Source organism: Hemiscyllium ocellatum, chromosome 10 (genome assembly GCF_020745735.1).
Source record: "Hemiscyllium ocellatum isolate sHemOce1 chromosome 10, sHemOce1.pat.X.cur, whole genome shotgun sequence".
Lineage (NCBI taxonomy): Eukaryota > Metazoa > Chordata > Chondrichthyes > Orectolobiformes > Hemiscylliidae > Hemiscyllium > Hemiscyllium ocellatum.
This window is the reverse complement of record NC_083410.1, coordinates 39,552,685-39,572,782: the sequence shown is the minus strand read 5'-3', so window position 1 is coordinate 39,572,782 and position 20,098 is coordinate 39,552,685. Positions and strand designations below refer to the sequence as shown.

Genomic DNA, 20,098 nt, shown 5'->3' with positions numbered 1-20,098 from the left:
TTGTTTTGTTGTCAATCATATCCAAAACACATGAATTAACTTTGAATATTTTTATACGTGAAATGTAGCCAGTGCGCACAAGTTGAAATCATTTTGCAATAATGATATTCATGAAACTATCTTTGTTTTAGCTCTACCACCTCCTGTCCTTCCTCATTTTTGCCCTCTGTTTGCCAGTCTGGTAAACATCCTTCAGTCAGATGTTTTTATGTATATCTTGAGAACAGTCCTGCAGTGGGTTGTGGAACCAAATGGACATGCTTGGACTGAAAGTATGTTACAAAGGGTAAGCTTTGATAATCTCTTTGCATTTCAAAGTCAGATGGTTTCATTGATTGGAATTTATCTCGTTTTTTCACAACTGAAAATAAGCTGTTGTTTGATGTAGTTTTGGGATGGCAAAATAGAGGGGCATTTTTTGTTTGCTGCTACGTTCTAAATAAGTGTTTAATCCTCCTACATTGAAACATTAAAAAGATGTTGGAGCAGACTCATTACACAGCTGTAGGGATGAAAAATAGTTCACAATGGAGGGAATAGTGCAGAATTTATCAAAAGAAAAATCATTAAAATGTTTGTTAATAACTCTTTGCATTTCTTTTTAATGTTGGAGTTTGTTACCCTCTCATCTAAAAGGGAGGCTGTCCTGATTTTTGGTGTTATCAAAGCTGAGGTCAAAAGTTACATCTATATTCCTTGTCATCTTTTCTATTGTACATTGCTTCCCAGTTATAACATTTATGCAATTTTTTTCCATTTGGTCCAGACCGAAAAAGTGTTGCAAGTGGAGCCAAATTTGTATCCAGAGCAAGCTACAATGCAAGTTTTTACTCCTATGTACTCTAAACCATGTTGAGTAGAGTCCAGTTTTTGGGCAAAATGTTTAGATTAGATTACTTACAGTGTGGAAACACGTCCTTCGGCCCAACAAATCCTCACCGACCCTCCGAAGAGCAACCCACCCAGACCCATTCCCCTACATTTACTCCTTCACCTAACACTGTGGGCAATTTAGCATGGCCAATTCACCTAACCTTCACATCTTTGGACTGTGGGAGGAAACTGGAGCACCCAGAGGAAACCCACACAGACAGACACTGGGAGAATGTGCAAACTCCACACAGACAGTTGCCTGAGGTGGGAATTGAATCCAGGTCTCTGGCGCTGTGAGGCAGCAGTGCTATGTGTATGTGTGTTCTGTTTTGCTCACATAAAAGTAGAAGTGAGATTGGTTTATTAAAGACATGAGGGTTCTGATGGAGCATGTCAGTAAAATATAGTAAGTTGGGGTGACGTTGATTTCACCAGAAAGGAACCAGCTAAGTTGTTTTTTTAGGTACAGTCTTATAATTCAAGCTTGGCCAGTTAAGCATGAAATTCAAAGCATTGTTCACATTACTGTACAATAAAAATCTTCAATGAGTTATTGAAATTCTCAAGATTGAAATTGATGACAGATAATGGAGTTAAGTCAGCCAGGGTGGCATGCTGGCTCAGTGGTTAGCACTGCTGCCTCACAGTGCCAGGGACCCAGGTTTGATTCCAGCTTTGGCCGACTGTCTGTGTGGAGTTTGCATGTTCTCCCCATGTCTGTGTGGGTTTTTTTCCGGGTGCTCCAATTTCCTCCCACACTCCAACAATGTGAAGGTCAGTGAATTGACCATGCTGAATTGCCCATGTGTTTGGTGCATTAGTCAGTGGGAAATGATGAGGGTGAATTACTCTTTGGAGGGTCGGTGTGGACTTGTTGGGCCGAAGGGCCTGTTTCCACACTGTAGGGAATCTAATCTAATTTAATCTAATCAAATCAAATTGGAACATATTTGAGGGCTGAGTAGCCTGTGTCTGTTTCTATGTATTTGCTGTTAATTACTTTCGATGTACATGCTGGCAGTAATTAGCATTTTGTATTGAAATCCCAGTTGAAGAATTTGTATGAATTTAAGCTGGCATAGACTCCTGGGATCTTTTTTAGTCTCAAATCACATTTTTCATGGGCATGCTTTATGAGAATGTTTGATGTAATAACATGAAGAGTGTTGTATAAATTTATCTTTGTTTACATTCAGTCTTCACAATTTGTGAATCTGCTTTTGCTACCCGCAGATCCAAGTACTCTCAAGGTCAGACATAGACCCGATATTTTTGCCCGCTGTCTCGTTCAGTCTGCCTCAGTAAACTGATTGCAGTTCTTTGTGGTACATAGGAAAAGTACATAGGAGTGGTATCTGCATTTTTTGTTCTTAACAGTAGGAAGTCCATTTTCCACCACGGATAATGGGGTCTCAGTGCACTGACTATTAGATATGTTTGAGGTCAGTCGTCTTCATTTCCAATTCTCTCACTGCCATAACCAAATAACTTTTGGACGCTGACCTTGTTTTTGAAGTACATTGTTTTACTACTTCAGTACTTTTTGGAAAGTGCTTGGCACCTTGTATGAAGATACTACTATGATTGAGAAATTTGTGAGGGTATGTGTGTGGGACTGTGTCTTACTACTTTGCCATGGTGGAAATTAACCAAATATCAATGAGCACTGTTTCCTTTATTATTGTTTATGTCTGTTTATTTTGATTAACTTTGAATAGATAAATTTCATTATATCGTAATCCTGTTCACATAGGTTTTGCACTTGATTGGAATGGCTTTAAATGAAGAGAAACAACAAATAGAAAGTGCAAGTGCCGACAGTGATGTGACCTTTACCTTCACCTCAAAATTTTCATGTATGTATTGGTTCTGTCAAAAATTCTGTTGCCTGGTAAATAAAAATTGAGATAAGGCAGGTGCCGTTTATTCATTTGGTTCGGTCATTCAAATTTTTTTCTTTCTTATGCCAGATTCACATCTTTCCTTCACCTGTTCATAAAAAGTTCTAGAAATTTCATCAGAATAACTTGAACAGTTTTATTAAGGTGTACTATATCAGATGAAGTTATGCAAGTGTTGGTTATCTGCATATTGACATTTTAATTTACTTTGGAACTATTTGGCAGGTCCTGGGGAGGCTCCAGAAAACGCACCTAGCATTTTAGCAATGCTGGAAACCTTGCAGAATTCTCCTCATTTGGAGGTTTATAAGGACATGATCAAATGGATACTTAAGGTATATTCCAGTGTTTATCAAGTGAATTGCTTTGTTCCAATTCAATGCTATCAGAAAATAAATTTGTATGGAAGCAGATCTACCTAAAGGGAGCAAACATTGACAAATTACTCTGTTCGCAAAATGTTGTCTGTTTTTGTTTTTATTTCCCTGTGTGAGAAAGAGTACCTTTTACTTCTTGAGCTGATTTGTAAACTAACAGTGCCACAGTCAAAGTCCACATTATTTGCCATTTTTTATTGACCCTTCTATTATGTAGTCATGGGATGTTGTTACATACCTCATCTGCACCAGAAGGAAACTTATGTCAGATATGCACTGATGTGAAATTGGTAATGTAATGCCAGAGGTCATTCCCAATTTGATGGTAATGCCATTTAACTAAGAAATGAGAGAGTAGTTCCTGGTGCACTCTTGTATTACTTAGGCTTAATACTATGTTGATATAACAGCAGTCAAATATGAATTTTCATTTCAAGTTTTTTTTGGTTCATTTGTGGGACTTGAGCCATCACTGGCAGGCTAGCACTTATTGCCTGTCTTTAGTTGTCCTTGAGAAGGTGGTGGTGAGCTGCCTTCTTAAATCACTGCAGTTGACATGCTATGGTTGATCCACAAGTAATTCCAGGATTTTGACTCAGCAACAGTGAAGGAATTGTGCTGTATTTCCAAGTCAGAATAGTGGGTGACTTGGAGGGAAATTTGAAAGTGATGTTCTCATGTATCTGCTACACTTGTCCTTTTAAACTGAAGTAATTGTGGGAAGGTGCTGTCTTAAGGATCTTCTTTGTTGGTATTTGCTCTGATTTTGTGTGCGCGCCATTAGCATGAAGACTTAAGAGGGTCATAGAGAGATCTTTTCATAGTAACTTGGGTTCGGGCATTAAATGCAGCTTTGTCCAAAACTTCAGAACAAATGAGTGGGCAGCCCCATGTCTTTGATGGGTAAATTTCTATTTTCTAATGTTAACCGCTCACTCACTCAGCAGTTTTTGAAAAGGAAAGTAGTTGGACTGTCATGGAGTGGATAAGTAAATGAATGCCAGGTACATTATAATTTACAGTCTGCAAGATAACTTATTGTTATACACAATGATCTGAAACAATGAACTTGGATGCATTGTGCATCTAAAATCTAAAAGTGAAGTACAATTTATAACTGTAGTACCAGAGGCTTACTATTCCCATCAAATAGGAAAGTAAGAACATATTTAGGAGCACTGTAGGTCACGTCATCCCTCGAGCCTGTTCTGCCATTTAGTCAGATCATGGCTGAACGTTGAGCACAACACTATTTTCCTGCCCAGTCTTCATATCCCTTTGATTTCTTAGTGTCTAAAAGTGGATCAGATGACTCCATGAGTATTCTAAACTGGTGAATCTTCAGAAACTCCTGAGTTAGACAATTCTAAAGTTTGACAATCCACTGAGTGCAGAAATTTCTCATCTTAGTCTAGTCTGGCTATTCGCTCACACTGTTCTGATGCTTCTTAGTTCTACAAAGTTTTGGACCCTTATACTCCACCTTTACTTCTTGGGCACTCTTCTGATCCTAGGATAAATTTAGTTAATCTTTGTGGTGCCCATTTTGAGACAGGTATGTCCTTTTTGGATATGGCATCAAATCTGTATACAGTACTCCATGTGTGGTTTTGTCAAAATCCTGTATGCTTGCTGAAAGGCATGCTTGATGTTGCAGTCTAAACTCAAAAAAGGACCAACATGGAATTTGCTTTCCTAGTTTATGCTGTGCTTGGATGTTTAGTGACCAAATATATCCAAATCTCAATTGATAATCAATATTTACTAGTTTCTCACTGGAAAAATATGCAGTTTCGCTATTTTGCACAACAAAGTGAATAAGTCTACATTTTCCCACATTATTCTACTTTTGCCACCTACTTAGCCATTCATTTAACTATATTCATGTGCAGAACCTCCAGGAAAAACTTCATGCTTCTCTGGTGTGAATTTTAAAGTGGTTGTGCAATTCAGTAGATGGTTGGTTGTGGGGTCAGGATCCCACTGAAGGTAGTTCTCGTTTAAAGCATGTTTGGGCAGTGTGATTTAGCTGGAGTGTCAATGAAGCATTAGGAACGGTGTTTTCAAGAATGCTTATCTCTGTTGGCAATAATATGATTCCAACAGTGATTGTTTTGCACAATTGGTTCTGCGTATGCGCTGATGTCAGCGCCAAAGCTTCAGCGCTGTGCTGCACATTAACTATGTCAGCACCCAAGTCTCCCCATCGTTATGTATGTGTACTGAAGCCTCCACGCCATTCTGTGTATATGCTGATGTCAGCTGTCGTCAGAGCATGTGAGAGGTACACTATTATACATTGAGCAGCTTCATCTCAAAAATTAACCTCATGAATGCTTGTTGCTGTCTCTCCTGAGTCAAGAATATTCTTCTTTAATTCCTGTATAAGCTTTGTATAATTCCTGCAGGACTGCATTACTCTTATACACACCATTTGCCTTTCTAATTTGTTCTTGTACCTGCATATCTCAATCTAAACCAACACCCAAGAAACAGTAAGAAGACCAACCAATCACCTACTTTTGCAACCTCAACTGCACCTGAAGGCGGTGAAGATGATGATGATCTCTGTCCCTGCATTAACAATATTTTTTCAATCTAATGTGTTGAGTTTGCTTTTGTTTCATTAATAAATATGATTTAAACCTTTATTCAGGCTGTGCTGTACTTTGTGTTAGGTATTTGTGTGATCGTGAATGGAGAACTATCTGTATCTTCCAACTACTACATGATTAAGTCTGGACGGGAAAGCTCATGAATGCTTTTCCACCGGCAATAATTCAGTGGATAATTAATGCCCAATTAAGAGTTTCATCCTAAATAATCAGAGTTCAAAGCAAAAAATATTTTGAAACTAAATACTTTTAATTGATTATTTTTCTTAACAATTTGCAGTTACTGAATAACAGTGACTTCTATGGCAATTATGCAAACTAAGCAAATTGTGCATTTCATGAAGTAGACGCCTGCAATTTGTAATGCCTTTCTTATTTAACATATTCCAATATATTATGTAAATCTTTGAGGAGAGATGTTCCATTTTGCAATGGTGGTAGTCCCAGTCTTTTAAGTACCATATAAAGATAGAACAACTTTTCAAACAAAAAGCTTGTTATCCATTGGGAGAGAAAATCTTGACTAATTTCAGTACTTAACCTGAAAGCAATTACAAATGTACCCTGATTTTGTGTCATCTTTGTGTGAAGATAACCTTGTATTTTAGTAATGTAATGGATTGAAGCCTACCTTTAATTTTTAATATTCTCTGAAGTTAATGCATGGACCAATAGTAAAACTTGCTGCTTTGTTTTACATGTAACATTGATGCAAATAGGAAATTTGGCAACGATAGTTTTCTGCTGGGACTATATTGTAAGGTCCATAGCTTTGATGTTCATAAAATTACTTATTGCTTAGATAATTGGAATGGGGGTGGTGGAAATCATTGTTTTTGATAGCCTTATTTCAGATGGTCCAAAAACTCTCAATAAACCATTAAAATTAATTTTCTTTTTGAATTCCTTTTTGAATTGGGTTCTTCCACTGATTATCTGCCTTTTATTTGAATATGCATCCTGTACCCAGTTAGCTTTTTAATTTTGGAGACCTGAAACAACAAACACCAGTATACTACTACTGTGATTGCAAAACTTTAAGAAACGTGGAAGGGAAGAATTGGGTGTTAACATTACAGTTGTAAAATGGATTTTCAATTTGTTTTCAATTCTGAAAAGACTGAATTTTGTTTTAAAGCTTTTTGGAACTGTTAAAAAGATGAGAGAACGAAGCAATTCGGCTCCTATTATAGAAACAGAAGGGCATGGCATGGAAGAGGTAAGATAATGCCTTAACAGTGAACCACTTAACACATTTCTTTCTTGGAGGAGAAAGCAAGGCTCAATACAGCCATTAAATTTTAATGATTTGGAGATGCCGGTGTTGGACTGGGGTGTACAAAGTTAAAAATCACACAACACCAGGTTATAATCCAACAGGTTCAATTGGGAGCACACTAGCTTTTGGAGCAATGCTCCTTCATCAGGTGATAGTGGAGCCCTTCACTATCACCTGATGAAGGAGCGTCGCTCCGAAAGCTAGTATGCTCCCAATTGAACCTGTTGGACTATAAATCTGGTGTTGTGTGATTTTTAACATAGTTTCCAAAATGTTTGCTGAAGCACAAAAACTACTGTAATCCTTCAAAAGTATTTGTTAATAGTATATGACCTTTTCAGTAACAAAAAGCACGATTTGTGTAATTTATGGTTTTTTTTAAATAATAGAATCTGGTCGAAATTTCCCCTGCCAGTGGGGTCTTCCCATCATTTATTGCATTCCAAGTTTTCATTTTGATTTGTGATTTTTTTTTCTCCCTCCTTTCTTCTTCTGCTGGAGGCATTGGCTATTTCAAAAGCTGCAGTGTTAATATCATCAACAGGCCCCATTATTCCTTCTAAATATACATTTGTTTGTTTGTACTTTGGTGTGCAACATCAGTTTGATGTTAGTTTGCAGGCATTATCACAGTGCATGTGATATCAACATAAATATCTTAAGAACATCAAGGAACAGGATCTCTGGTGTTTACTCTTCAGTTGTCCAAGTCTATGAAACCAGAAGTAACAGCATCCAACTCCTTACAGCTACTAATTCAGAACCAAAAGCCATGTGTGGTTTTGAGACCTTTTTTGTACTTTTGGCTGACTTCGTCTTCACCAAGTTGTCTGACCCATTGAAAGGAGTGTGATTTACATTTAAATTAATAAAGTTGCTCATTGCAAGTCTGTTGACATTTCTAATATTGATTAGCGTTTTTGGATGTCTGTAATGTAATTGCTTTTATATTAAATAAAGTTATAAATTTGTGTACCGGAAAATGCTTGCAGTGGCAAGATATTGGATTGTATTGAAAATAGATACTTTCATTTGTCTGACGAAACCATTTAAGAAAAAGTAAGAATGCTTCGCATTACTGAGTGAGCCTTTCTCTTCTGCCTTCCAGTAAACTGCCCCTTCACTTGCCTTTGAGATCAAAATTATTACTTTACGAACTGTTTTTTATTAGATCATTCTGTTAATCGTCTTTTTTGTAGTGTTCACGAGATAAAGATAAAGCAGATAGGAAGCGGAAAGCTGAAATTGCCCGGCTGCGAAGAGAGAAGATATTGGCCCAGATGTCAGAAATGCAGAGACATTTTATTGATGAAAATAGAGAGTTATTTCAACAGACATTAGAAGAACTAGAAGCTTCATCTTCCACAGCCCCTGACAACAGGTAAACCAACAGGGTCTTTAGCACATACAGGTGTTACATATCAGGCATTTGCTTGTTTCAATGTATATTGTAGTAACTTTGAAAGGAAAATTGTATGGTGTCTAGATTTTTGTCACATTTTTTAATCACATGGTTAAAGCACCCGAATTGAGAACTCAAAATTGCAAATGTTTTACAAGGAAAATTGGCATTAGTAAAAATGGAAAATAGGATGCTGTCCATTTGGATTTGTGCATCCACTGGTGGCATTTTGCAGGTACATCTGGGAAACATGTGAGAATCAGTTCCACATTGTCTTCGAGCCAGCAGTGCTGAATCTTAAAACTACCATTTGTCGGAGAACAAAAGTGAATGAATGGCTGTGTTCTTGTCTTAATTTTCATTTGCAATGTTAAACTGCAACAACATGAGCAAACGGTCTCTCAATCAACACATAAGGCAAGTTAATTTTCCTTCTTGGAAAAGTTGGTTATCTAGTATAATGCTCTTTCTTTTTTTCCCACATTCTAATTCATGCTGAAATTCTGCAGCTGGATCACACCTTCAGCTCCACCATTGCCCTTTCTCCATAAAACTATTCTAATCTCTCACCATGGCAGGGCTCCCAGTGTGGCTCTCATTTTGGCCCCTTATGTCTATGGAAAACAGATTTTAAAGTTTATGAAGGAAAACTGATTTATAAATTAGTCTCCAGATTTGTGTTGAAGTACTATCGGAATCTGCAATTTTCTTTCCAAACTGCTCATTATTCTAAAGTCATACCGAATAGTGAAAACAGCCGAAAGCTTTGTTTCTCCGTGCCAAACATCATCTTAAGCCCTCTCACCACCACCTCCAATCTGAAAAGCAAGAGTAAATGTGAGGAGCTCTTGAATTTCTTTGTCACAAATATTGAAACTATCTGTTCAGCTGCTTCTCCTGCTTCCTTTCCTTCCTTTAGCCAAATCTTCCTGAAGGTTTCTTCCACTCTAGCTAACTTTTCATTGTTTCTCTTCAGTCTCACAGTGTCCCCTCTGAGTGCATCCCAACCATACAGTTCACTTCCTGTTCCCTTGACGTTATTTCCACTCAGCTGTGAATCGCCAAACTTCTTTTCCCATGTCACCTCATATTGTTAATGGTTCACAACTTCTGAACACTGTCCTTCTTTTCAGATTTGCCATCATCATGCTATCTTTAGAAAATAATCCACCTTTTCCTTCTGCCTTTACAAATTAAAAGCTAGCTGCAGTTTCATTTTTCTCCCCAAACTCCTTGATGTGTTATCATCTCCTTGATCTGTTGCCACTATTCTGGCATTGCACATTTAAACCTTTCCAATCATAGTTATGCTAGTTTACTTCCAACTCACAAGGTGCATCTAATGTGATTGTGGTAAACTGTTCTTCGTTGTTCCTTACCTGGCTGCAGCCTTAGTAAGAGTTAGTCACACCAACCTCAAACATTTCTCCTCACTTATCCAGCAGGGTGAGACTGATAATTTCTGCTTGGTTCTTTCTGGATATTATGATCCCTATTGATAGTAATATTGACTATGTCAGATTCCAGAGTAAAATCTGCCTTAATAAATGATAATTGTAATATTTTGTGGTTGGTTGTAATGGGTAGTTAGTCACTGAATATATTCATGTGAAACTGCAATTTTTTTTAACTGCAATTTTACACTACTTTTCAGTTCAAGAGGCCTAAATCTTTGACTATTCAATACAAGCTCTCGTAGCTTGGAGATTTCTCAAGCTAAAATTCTTCACTTAGAATGACTGTTCTTCTCCTGAACTGAATTCTTAATTTTTCTGCTCGTTAGAAATTGATCTCCTGAACTGAACACACCATTTTTCTGAACTAAACTCAAAATGAAACTAACATTTTCTCTGTCTATTATAATTACAGTGGTATAAGTATGTCATGAATTAGCATCACTGCTATTCTGCTTAGCCCTGAACTGAATCATATGCTTTCTTGGAAAGATTTAATCAGCTTAGTATTTTGACTTTTCAAAGAGATAAAAGAAATTCAAATTTAAAGAAAACCCATCAATTTCAGTTTTAAAAATCCAACATCTGAACATGATAATGATATCTCAGACAGATATAACACAATTTTTGCTTAAAATGAGTTGAATGGGTTGCAGGTAAGGATGCAGTCAATTACCAAATTGCATTTTAAATGCTGTAATGTGCAGCTAGGATCATCAATGTCCTATCTGTAGAATAAAAGTTGCCATAATTGAGTAGAATTGGTAACATTTGTATTTGTTGGATATTGGGGACAAATGTTTGGGTACTTTTTCTCATTTGTGATGTTTTGGTGTTTCATAAAGTTAACTTGTAACCAAAACACTCAGCATCCACTTGCATTTCTGGTATAACCATTATCTTGGTGTTTAATACCAAGGATATGTGCAGAAGAAAGTGATGATTCTGTAAATTACTGTTTATGGAGAGATAAAAGAAAATATGGTGAGGGAACAAGTTGCTTCAATTTTTCACTCGAAATCATTAGCATAATCAAGCATGTATTGAAATTGAGACCTATAATTGTAATGATGGGCAGCATTCTTGATTTGGATGAAACATAATGACTGTCCAAAGACTAGGGTATATGACTACTTCCTATCTATGAAGATGTCCCAATAATTGGGCATGTAAGACTTGAAGGCACAAACAAGTCAATGGGTAGTTGAAACACAAACACCAAGAAGACAGGATCCAAGCCATAGACCATTCAGTGCTGGCATATGCTGTTCACTGATCCTATGATTTTCTGAAGAGGCAGTTGAACTTAGCAAGTTACGAAGGAATTATTTACTCCGTGTCTGTGAGAGATAATGTGGATGGTCGTGAAAAGTTTGTATTCTTCACAATTGGGGAATGGAAATTAGATGTATTCATTTGTACAAGTGATTCTTATACCATATGGTGGGATCAAGAATACAACTGTGGCCTGGTTAAAGTATTGGGAGAAGTAACAAATGCAGAAGAGCATTCCGTTTGCTTTGTGTCTCTTTCTGTGCTCTGTGATAGCTTTCGTTGCAAATTCAGAGTTGCATTTCAGGACATCATTGATCTATTGCTGTTGAGTCTTGTCATTCCACACTGTCAGCAGCTGTTATTCCGATATGACCATCTTCCAATATAACAAGTGATGAACATTAGTGTGGAAACAGAAAAAGTCAGCTGCTGATATATCTAACCTTAAATACCTTTTGCAGATTTTTAAAATAAGTTGCTTAATGAAGCTGCTGAAATTGATTTTGAAGTATGTTTAACATCGTGTGATCAGTTGATCGATGGGATTTGACTCTGAGACTAGTAAGTCAATTCAAACATAAGTTCGTATTGTAGTATAGGAGAGCAATGAACAACAATTTTCCTGTGATCAAACTGTGAATGACAAATGCAGGAGAAGAAAATGGAGAGTCTGCCTCGAAGTAGGATGAAGTGTCGTGAGTTATTGCCTTTGTCAACTGGGATATTTCCTTGGATGCGAAGTCCTTGATGAGAAAAAAACGATTTTCTAATTTTATTGCAATTTGGTCATTTGGCATTGTGATGTTTGCATTTGCCAAGTGTGAGTCATAGGTTATCTGCATATTGCATACATTATGGCTTATCCAAATAATTATACTGGCTTACTGGAAGAATGTTGCTTCAGGATGATTTAAGAGTTAATTTGGGAGGGTTTGCTGTGTTATCTCAGAATTTTATCCTCGGGCAATCTTGGTGATCTCAGTTGCAGCCTTATCGAGATGACTTTTTGAGGTTTGATTCTTAATAGAAAGTTTCCTTGACCACCTGAAGGTGTTTAATAATATCCATACTCGAGCATGTGCTGCCAGACGTGCTGAACTTTTCCAGCAATTTCTGTTTTTGTTTCTGATTTACAGCATCTGCAGTTCTTTCGGTTTTTAGTCCAGTGTCAATCACTTTGCTTGACAGTATATTTTATAGCTGCAAATGTGTTGCTGGTCAAAGCACAGCAGGTTAGGCAGCATCTCAGGAATAGAGAATTCGACGTTTCGAGCATAAGCCCTTCATCAGGAATAAGAGAGAGAGAGCCAAGCCGGCTGAGATAAAAGGTAGGGAGGAGGGACTAGGGGGAGGGGCGATGGAGGTGGGATAGGTGGAAGGAGGTCAAGGTGAGGGTGATAGGCCGCTACAACAAGAGATAATGATTTTCTCTTTAGTTTCAAATGTATATCATTTTCAAGTATAAAACAACTTGCCCTTTTTAATCATATTCTTCACAACTTCAGGGATTGTAAAGTGCCTCCCAGCTAACTGAGTATTGCTTGAATAGTAATCATTGTTGTAATGTAATAAAATTGCTTTACTTAGATAATTACTACTCAGCAACATGTGTACCAATAAAATGTGTATTGTTCTGATGTTCATGTTATCTTATTTTATTTCTAGACCTTTAGTTCCTGATGCAGCATTGATTGCTTTAGGTCCCAGACAAACCAGAGTCTTTGAAGAGAAACAAGTTGTTACATGCATTTTGTGCCAAGAAGAACAGGAGATTAGAATGAACAACAAAGCAATGGTTTTGGCATCCTTTGTTCAGAGGTCAACAGTTTTGTCCAAGAATAGAGCAAGGACCATTCAAGATCCAGGTGATTTTTTTACATTGGTGTTTATGATGCTGGTACTTTCCATTGTAGAAAGTAAAAGTTCTTAAATAAATTTCTTTTTATAATTGCTGTGAAGTTGCACCTTGGTAATTTGTTTTTCTATTTTCCTTCGCTAGGCTGGAAAATTTGACGAATTTTTAATAGTGTTTGAATCTCAACCTTTAAATATTTAGATTTTTCTCCAGTGATTCGTAAATGTATATTACATCATAATACCATAGGTGACGTATTATAGCCTGTTGCCTAACGGCTTATAAACATGGATTTTTTTTATAGGTGGAGCTCAGCAACAATATTTGCAAGTTGCGAGTACCAGAAAATATTCTTGTTCAACTTCAAGTTGAATTTTTTTTTTATTTTTAAGTATGATTTCTTTTCTCATCAGAAAATCATGATCCATTGTTCATGTCGCCTGATTTGGCCTGTGGCACTCATATTGGTAGCTGTGGACACATCATGCATGCTCACTGTTGGCAGAGGTTAGTACCGCATACTAATAACAAATATTTTTGAAGCAATAAGCTGCTGAGATTGTCTGTTTTAGTTAATTTTCTGTAAATAATACGCTAGCAACAGGCTAGAAATGAATAGTCAGCCACCATAGGTGACGTATTATAGCCTGTTGCCTAACGGCTTATAAACATGGGGTTTTTTTAATAGGTGGAGCTCATTATTATTTTCTGATTCTTGCTGAGGATTATTCTTGGGAAGCAAGGTGATTTCATCTATTTTAGTATGAAACTATTGTTCAAAGAATCACTGCATATTCTTGAGTTTTTGAGCATTTAGCATCACCATTTTATTGGTCAGGAGCATGACTGTTCACCTGTGTTGCTCCTGATCAGTAATGATTTTTAAATATTCAGAGCATGAGGAGGAATGTAACTACAGTTTAAATACCTGCTACCATGTCAGGTTTCTACCATGCAGGCTTTCAGCTACAAAGATCATTTTCAATGGCTACATCTAAAATTTTTCTAATAGTCTCTTAAAATTATGTGCCTGTGCAACTTGCAGTTGTTTACTTTTCCTTTACACCATTTACAAAATGTTCATGTTCAGATCTCAAATTCAAAAGGTCACTTCATTTCTAATCTACTCTAATGTTTACAGACTGTTTCACTTTCTGTTTGTAATGATATGAAGCGTTATTCTTTTGTTTTGCCAGTTACTTTGATGCAGTTCAAGCAAAGGAGCAGCGGAGACAGCAGCGGTTAAGAGTGCACACAAGCTATGATGTGGAGAATGGAGAATTTCTTTGTCCGCTGTGTGAATGTTTGAGCAACACTGTTATTCCTTTACTTCCTTCTCCTAGAAACCCATTGAACAGGTTAGATTATTGCATTACCTACATTAATCGAATAAATAGCCTACTCTAATCCACCTTTTGGATTCCTAATATTGCTGGTGTTAGTGCTTGACAGAATTTTAAAAGGTTTTTCTGTCCACTTCACACTGCAATTTTTCTGCATCTGTTATCTCCCACGTATCTCCTTTACAAAAGGTATGACACCACACTAGGCATAAAGTGAAGTGCAAAAATAACTTGGGAGTCCTTTCTTTCTCCACCATTCTTTACCTTGGTGTTTTTGTTTGTTACCAAGATGTATCCACTCAGAAATTTATGCTGCTTTCCTATTTTTCTTCTTCAAATCTTGTCCAGATTTTTCTGTGAGTGCCACACTTTGTCAACATTTTCTAATGTCAGTGATTCATATTGCTGTCAGCCATGAAACTTATCCCTGCGCCCATGAATCAATTTCCATGAACTTCCCAACTGCCCAGTCACGTAAATGGTTTCATTATACTCCTGCCTTTCAATAATATCACTCTTCATAGAAGCTTTAACTGATGCTTGGCTTTTCATTAGATGCACCATCTCCAATATCCTTTTACTTCAGTCTCGCTAACTCCTTCATTTGGTAATTGAGTAACAATACTGTTTGTTATCTCACTAACAATATCTGTTTTTGTGTTGATATATGGTGGATTTTAATGGTGAGAAGCACAATTCTAATAACTCATCAGTAACATCAATAATCGTCACCATTGCACTAAACTTAAAGTTGCAACACACAAACCATTCATTTCCTGTATACAGTCAGTTCTTCTATAATGCGATGGTTACGTTTGTGTCCAACCTCATGTTAGAACAATTGCACTTTAGAAACAGTGCTCAAAGTGTTGGCACTGTAGTTGAGTTACAGCCAACAAACATTTTAAAAGTTCATGCTGTAGAAATAGCATCCCTAATTCGTCAATCACGTTATTTGCATTGATGAAGCATGTGTTATAACAGAACGTCCTGCACTGCAATATTTAAATTGGCATAAGACAGTAGGCATAAGTTAGTAATAAGTATTTTTTATTAAACTGATATGCATCTGTACTCAAGAAGCCATTACCCTCAAACAATTTCTTTTGCTGGGCAAGTTCACAGTGAAACAGGCGTGTTTGTTTTAACACTGCAACTCCAGTAATTCATAACCTGTAACATGCCTTGAACTGTAATAACACAAAAATGTAAAGCTTCATGAAATGCAACTGTTCATTTTTAAATCATGCAATTGACATCATGTTCATTATAACAGCCTCCACCACGTGTCCCCTTTCTATTAATTCCTGAACTCCTGCATCTTTAATCGAGAAACATTGCACTATTTTGCAGGGAGTTAATTACCTCAGTTTTCAGGTACCCAGTTAAGTGAGCATTTTATTGCAGACAATAGAAAACTTCCCTCTCTACCTGAGCCTCACTCTGCTGCCTATCCAATCCCTGACTGCTGTTCCATGCCCATGTCTGTTAGTCTTGTTTCTTTGCCAAGCAGCCCACTTTCGCTTCTGTTTCCACCCTCGATTCCTGCTTTGTTGGCCAGTGCCACTCATCTTGCTGCTCAATCACAAATTGGTTCTCTCCCACATTTACTGCTGGAAGGTTCATAGTGAATCTGTTCTGAAGAAGTCATATCAGACTCTAAACATCAATTTGGTTTCTTTCTCCACAGATGCTGTTAGACCTGATGAGTTTCACCAGTACTTTGTTTAGGTTCACTATGAAATACATCAGCAGCAAGTGTGGAAATACCCTGTGTTTGGAAGAGCAAGAAGAGTGGCAGTAGTCAACAAGTGTGCCTCCTCACCATTGCCTTTCATTCTGTTTATGGGTGTAACGTTTATCTGGTTACTCTGTGAGTGAATTTTTCCCAGCGATTTCAGGATTCTGGGGTGGATTCCCCATGTGTATTTTGAACCCCTGTCCAAATGCTTGATTGAAGAAACTTTTATTTCATTCATGTCTTAATCCATCATTTTTGTAAAGGTGGCTGAAGGAAGTGGAGATGTAGAGCTGGTTCACAACAGTATACAAACAGAAAATATCAAGGATGGAATATTGGGGCTATCCACAATAATCATGTGGAAAGGGAGACAGAAACATTGCTGGAATGTTGTCAGTGGCGTAGGACAAATAGAAATGGAACCATCAAATAAGATAGTTGCATACTCAGATGTGTTAAAACATGCCACACACACAATGAAAATAAATGAAGATGTTGCACTATAGCTGCAAGAAAGAAGAAAACAATTGGGAGACTGCAACCAGAGCAGTATCAGTGATATGAATAGAGACAAGGCTGTACGAAACAGGTTTATACAAGAGATTAAGGGAATGGTGGAAAGCTTGATAAGTCATGACCAGTTCAGTGGCAAAGGTTTAGTTTTGGCCCTTAAGAATAATAGAGAACAGTAATGAAAATAAAGAAATGTTTTTAGAACATTTTAAAAAGAACAGGGAGGGTGGAAGAAGAGGAGGGGGTGGAGCATTGCTGATCAGAGCATGCATCACAGCTACAGAAATGAAGATTGTTGAGGAAGGTTTGCCCACTGAATCAGTATGGGTGGAAGTTAGGAACATCAAGGGAACAGCCACCTCATTCTACACACCCCCTAATAGCACTAGAGAGATTGAAGAACTCATAGGCGGGCAGATTTTGGAAAAATGCAGATAAAGCAGGGTGGTTGTTATGGGTGATTTCAGCTTTCCCAATATTGACTGGAACCACCTCAGTGCAGATGGTTTGGATGGAGCCGTTTTTGTCAGGTGTGTTCAGGAGGGTTTCCTTACTCAGTATGTAGACAGACCGACGAGGAGAGAGGCCATTTTGGATTTGGTGCTCGGCAACAAGTTAGGACAGGTGTCAGATCTTGTGGTGGGAGAACACTTTGGTGACACTGATCACAACTGTCTCTCATTTATCATAGCCTTAGAGAGGGAAAGGAGCAGTTGTTGGGGGGACGATATTTAATTGGGGAAAAGGAAATTATGACGCTATCAGACAGGAGTTGGGAGGTACAGACTGGGAGCAATTATTCCACAGAAAGGGCACAACAGACATGTGAAGACTATTTAAGGAGCAGTTGTTGCGAGTGATGCATGTATTTGTTCCTCTGAGACAGGAAAGAAGGGGTAAGATTAAGGAACCTTGGATGATGAGAACCGAGGAGCTTACCGTCAAAAAGGAAGAAGGCAGTTTTCGAAAGATGGTGGAAGCAAGGATCTAGCACAGCTTTAGAGGATTACAAGCTTGCTAGAAAGGAACTCAGAAATGGACTGAGGATAGCCAGGAGATGGCACGAAAAAGACTTGGCCAGAAGGCTTAGGGAGAACCCAAAGACATTTTACTCATACGTGAGGAATAAGAAAATGATTAGGGAGAAGGTAGGGCCGATCAGGGATAGCGTAGGGAACTTGTGCATGGAGTCTGAACAGATAGGGGAATCCCTAAATGAGCTTTTTGCTTTGGTTTTCACTAAGGAAAGGGACCTTGTTGTGAATGAGAACTTTGAGGAACTGGTATATAGGCTTGACCAAATGAAGATTGATGAAGTTGATGTGCTGGACATTTTGGCAAACATTACAATTGATAAGTCCCCAGGACCAGAACAGATTTATCATGGGCTGCTCCAGGCTGCGAGTAAGGAAGTTGCTAAGCTGCTAGCGAAGATCTTTGCCCCCTCACTCTCCACAGGAATAGTACCAGAGGATTGGAAGGAGGCAAATGTCGTTCCTCTTTTCAAGAAGGGTAATAGGGAAGTCCCTTGCAATTACAGACCAATCAGTCTTACATCTGTGGTCAGCAAAGTTTGGAAAGAATTCTGAAGGATAGGATTTATGACTATTTGGCAAACATAGCATGATTAGAGGCAGTCGGCATGGCTTTGAGGGGCAGGTCATGCCTCACAAATCTTACTGAGTTCTTTCAGAAGGTTACAAGACAGGTCGATGAAGGTCGAGCGGTGGATATGGTGTACATGGATTTCAGCAAGGCATTTGATAAGGTTCCCTGTGGTAGGCTTATTCATAAAGTCAGGAAGTATGGGAAACAGGGAGATTTGGCTATCTGGATTCAGAATTGGCTGGCTGACAGAAGGCAGAGAGTGGTTGAGGATGGAAAGTATTCTGCCTGGAGTAATTGTTTAGTTGGGTCCCGCAGGGCTCTGTTCTTGGGCCATTGCTCTTTTGTAGTTTTTATAAATGACTTAGATGAGAAGGTTGAGGGATGGGTTAGTAAATTTACAGATGACACAAAGGTTGGAGGTGCCGTTGTTAGTATCGAGGGCTATTACAAACTGCAGCGTGACGTAGGCAGGATGGAAAGTTGGGCTGAGAAATCGCAAATGGGATTCAACCTCAATAAATGCGAAGTCATGCATTTTGGAAGGTCGAACTTGAATGCTGAACATAGGATTAAAGGTACGATTCTTGGCAGTGTGGAGGAACAGAGGGATCATGGTGTGCAAGTACAAAGATCCCTCAAAGTTCCCACCCAAGTGGATAGGGTTGTTAAGAAAACATATGGTGTTTTGGCTTTCATTTACAGAGGGATCGAGTTTAAGAGCCATGAGGTTTTGCTTCAGCTCTACAGAACCCTGGTGAGACCACACTTGGGATATTGTGTCCAGTCCTGGTCGCCCTATAATAGGAAACATTCGGAGGCTTTGGAGAGGATGCAAAGAAGGTTTACCAGGATCCTGCCTGGACTGGAGGGCTTGCTTTTTGAAAACACGTTGACTAAGCTCAGACTTGTCTCTCTGGAGAGATGGAGGAAGAGAGGAGACCTGATCAAGGTATACAAGATAATGAGTGGAATGCATAGAGTCAACAGCCAGAGAGTTTTCCTCAGGACAGGATTGTCTGGCGCAAGGGATCATAGTTTTAAGATATTAGGAGAAATGTATAGAGGGGACATCAGAGGAAGGTTCTTTACGCAGAGAGTTGTGAATGCATGGAATGCGTTGCCAGCAGTGGTGGTGGAAGCAGAGTCATTAGGGACATTTAAGCGACTGCTGGAAGTGCACATGGATAACAGTGAATTGAGGGGTGCGTAGGTTAAGTTATTTTATTTTACATTAAGATTAATCCTCAGCACAACATCATGGGCCAAAGGGCCTGTTCTGTGCTGTACTTTTTCTTCTTTGGAAAAAAATAATTTTGTTGTGAAATATCACAGTGTGTGCCTCATCACTGTTATTTTGTTGCTGAGTATGTGTTCCTGGAAAATTACGTTTTGGGATTTTCTGCAGTCTACCTTAACAGTTGAGTAACTGGTGGGGTCAGTGCCTTTTCACAAAGTTATTAATGGCCATGACCATGGAATTGTCTTGCACGTGGTCTCCAACAGTCCTCGGAGTGCCAAAGATCTCTGCCATTTCTTTTTCAGCCATCTGCTTAAATATAATCATCATTATTGTGCTCCTGAGTATAATCTGTATCGGTTGGAATACTTTTTTGTAAATGTCATCATCGAATACTTGCATTAAGTTTTTGAGTATTGCGTTTCTTTATTGAGAACCTATGCACATAAAACAAAAAAATTGTGTGCTTTCCATTTCAAAAAATCCTTCAGGATTACAATTTCTTTCTTGTCATTGTTAATCTCCTAAGACATTGATGTTGAGATTTTGTTCATTTAAGTGCTCACGGTATTGTATTTTTTACATGACTCAGTTAGACAAGCAACACTGGAGCAAACTGTTTTGC

General features: G+C 38.2%; 1 protein-coding gene across 2 annotated transcripts in view; it reads left to right on the top strand.

Moving 5' to 3' along the window:
• ubr2 (ubiquitin protein ligase E3 component n-recognin 2) overlaps positions 1-20,098 on the top strand; it is a 141,158-nt gene that overhangs the window by 94,454 nt on the left and 26,606 nt on the right. For both annotated transcript variants that reach the window (XM_060831419.1, XM_060831418.1), the window contains exons 25-32: positions 132-286; positions 2,627-2,729; positions 3,000-3,109; positions 6,905-6,985; positions 8,245-8,426; positions 12,842-13,041; positions 13,445-13,538; positions 14,228-14,389. In XM_060831419.1, coding sequence (XP_060687402.1) covers positions 132-286; positions 2,627-2,729; positions 3,000-3,109; positions 6,905-6,985; positions 8,245-8,426; positions 12,842-13,041; positions 13,445-13,538; positions 14,228-14,389 — 1,087 coding nt within the window. The remainder of the gene's footprint in view (positions 1-131; positions 287-2,626; positions 2,730-2,999; positions 3,110-6,904; positions 6,986-8,244; positions 8,427-12,841; positions 13,042-13,444; positions 13,539-14,227; positions 14,390-20,098) is intronic.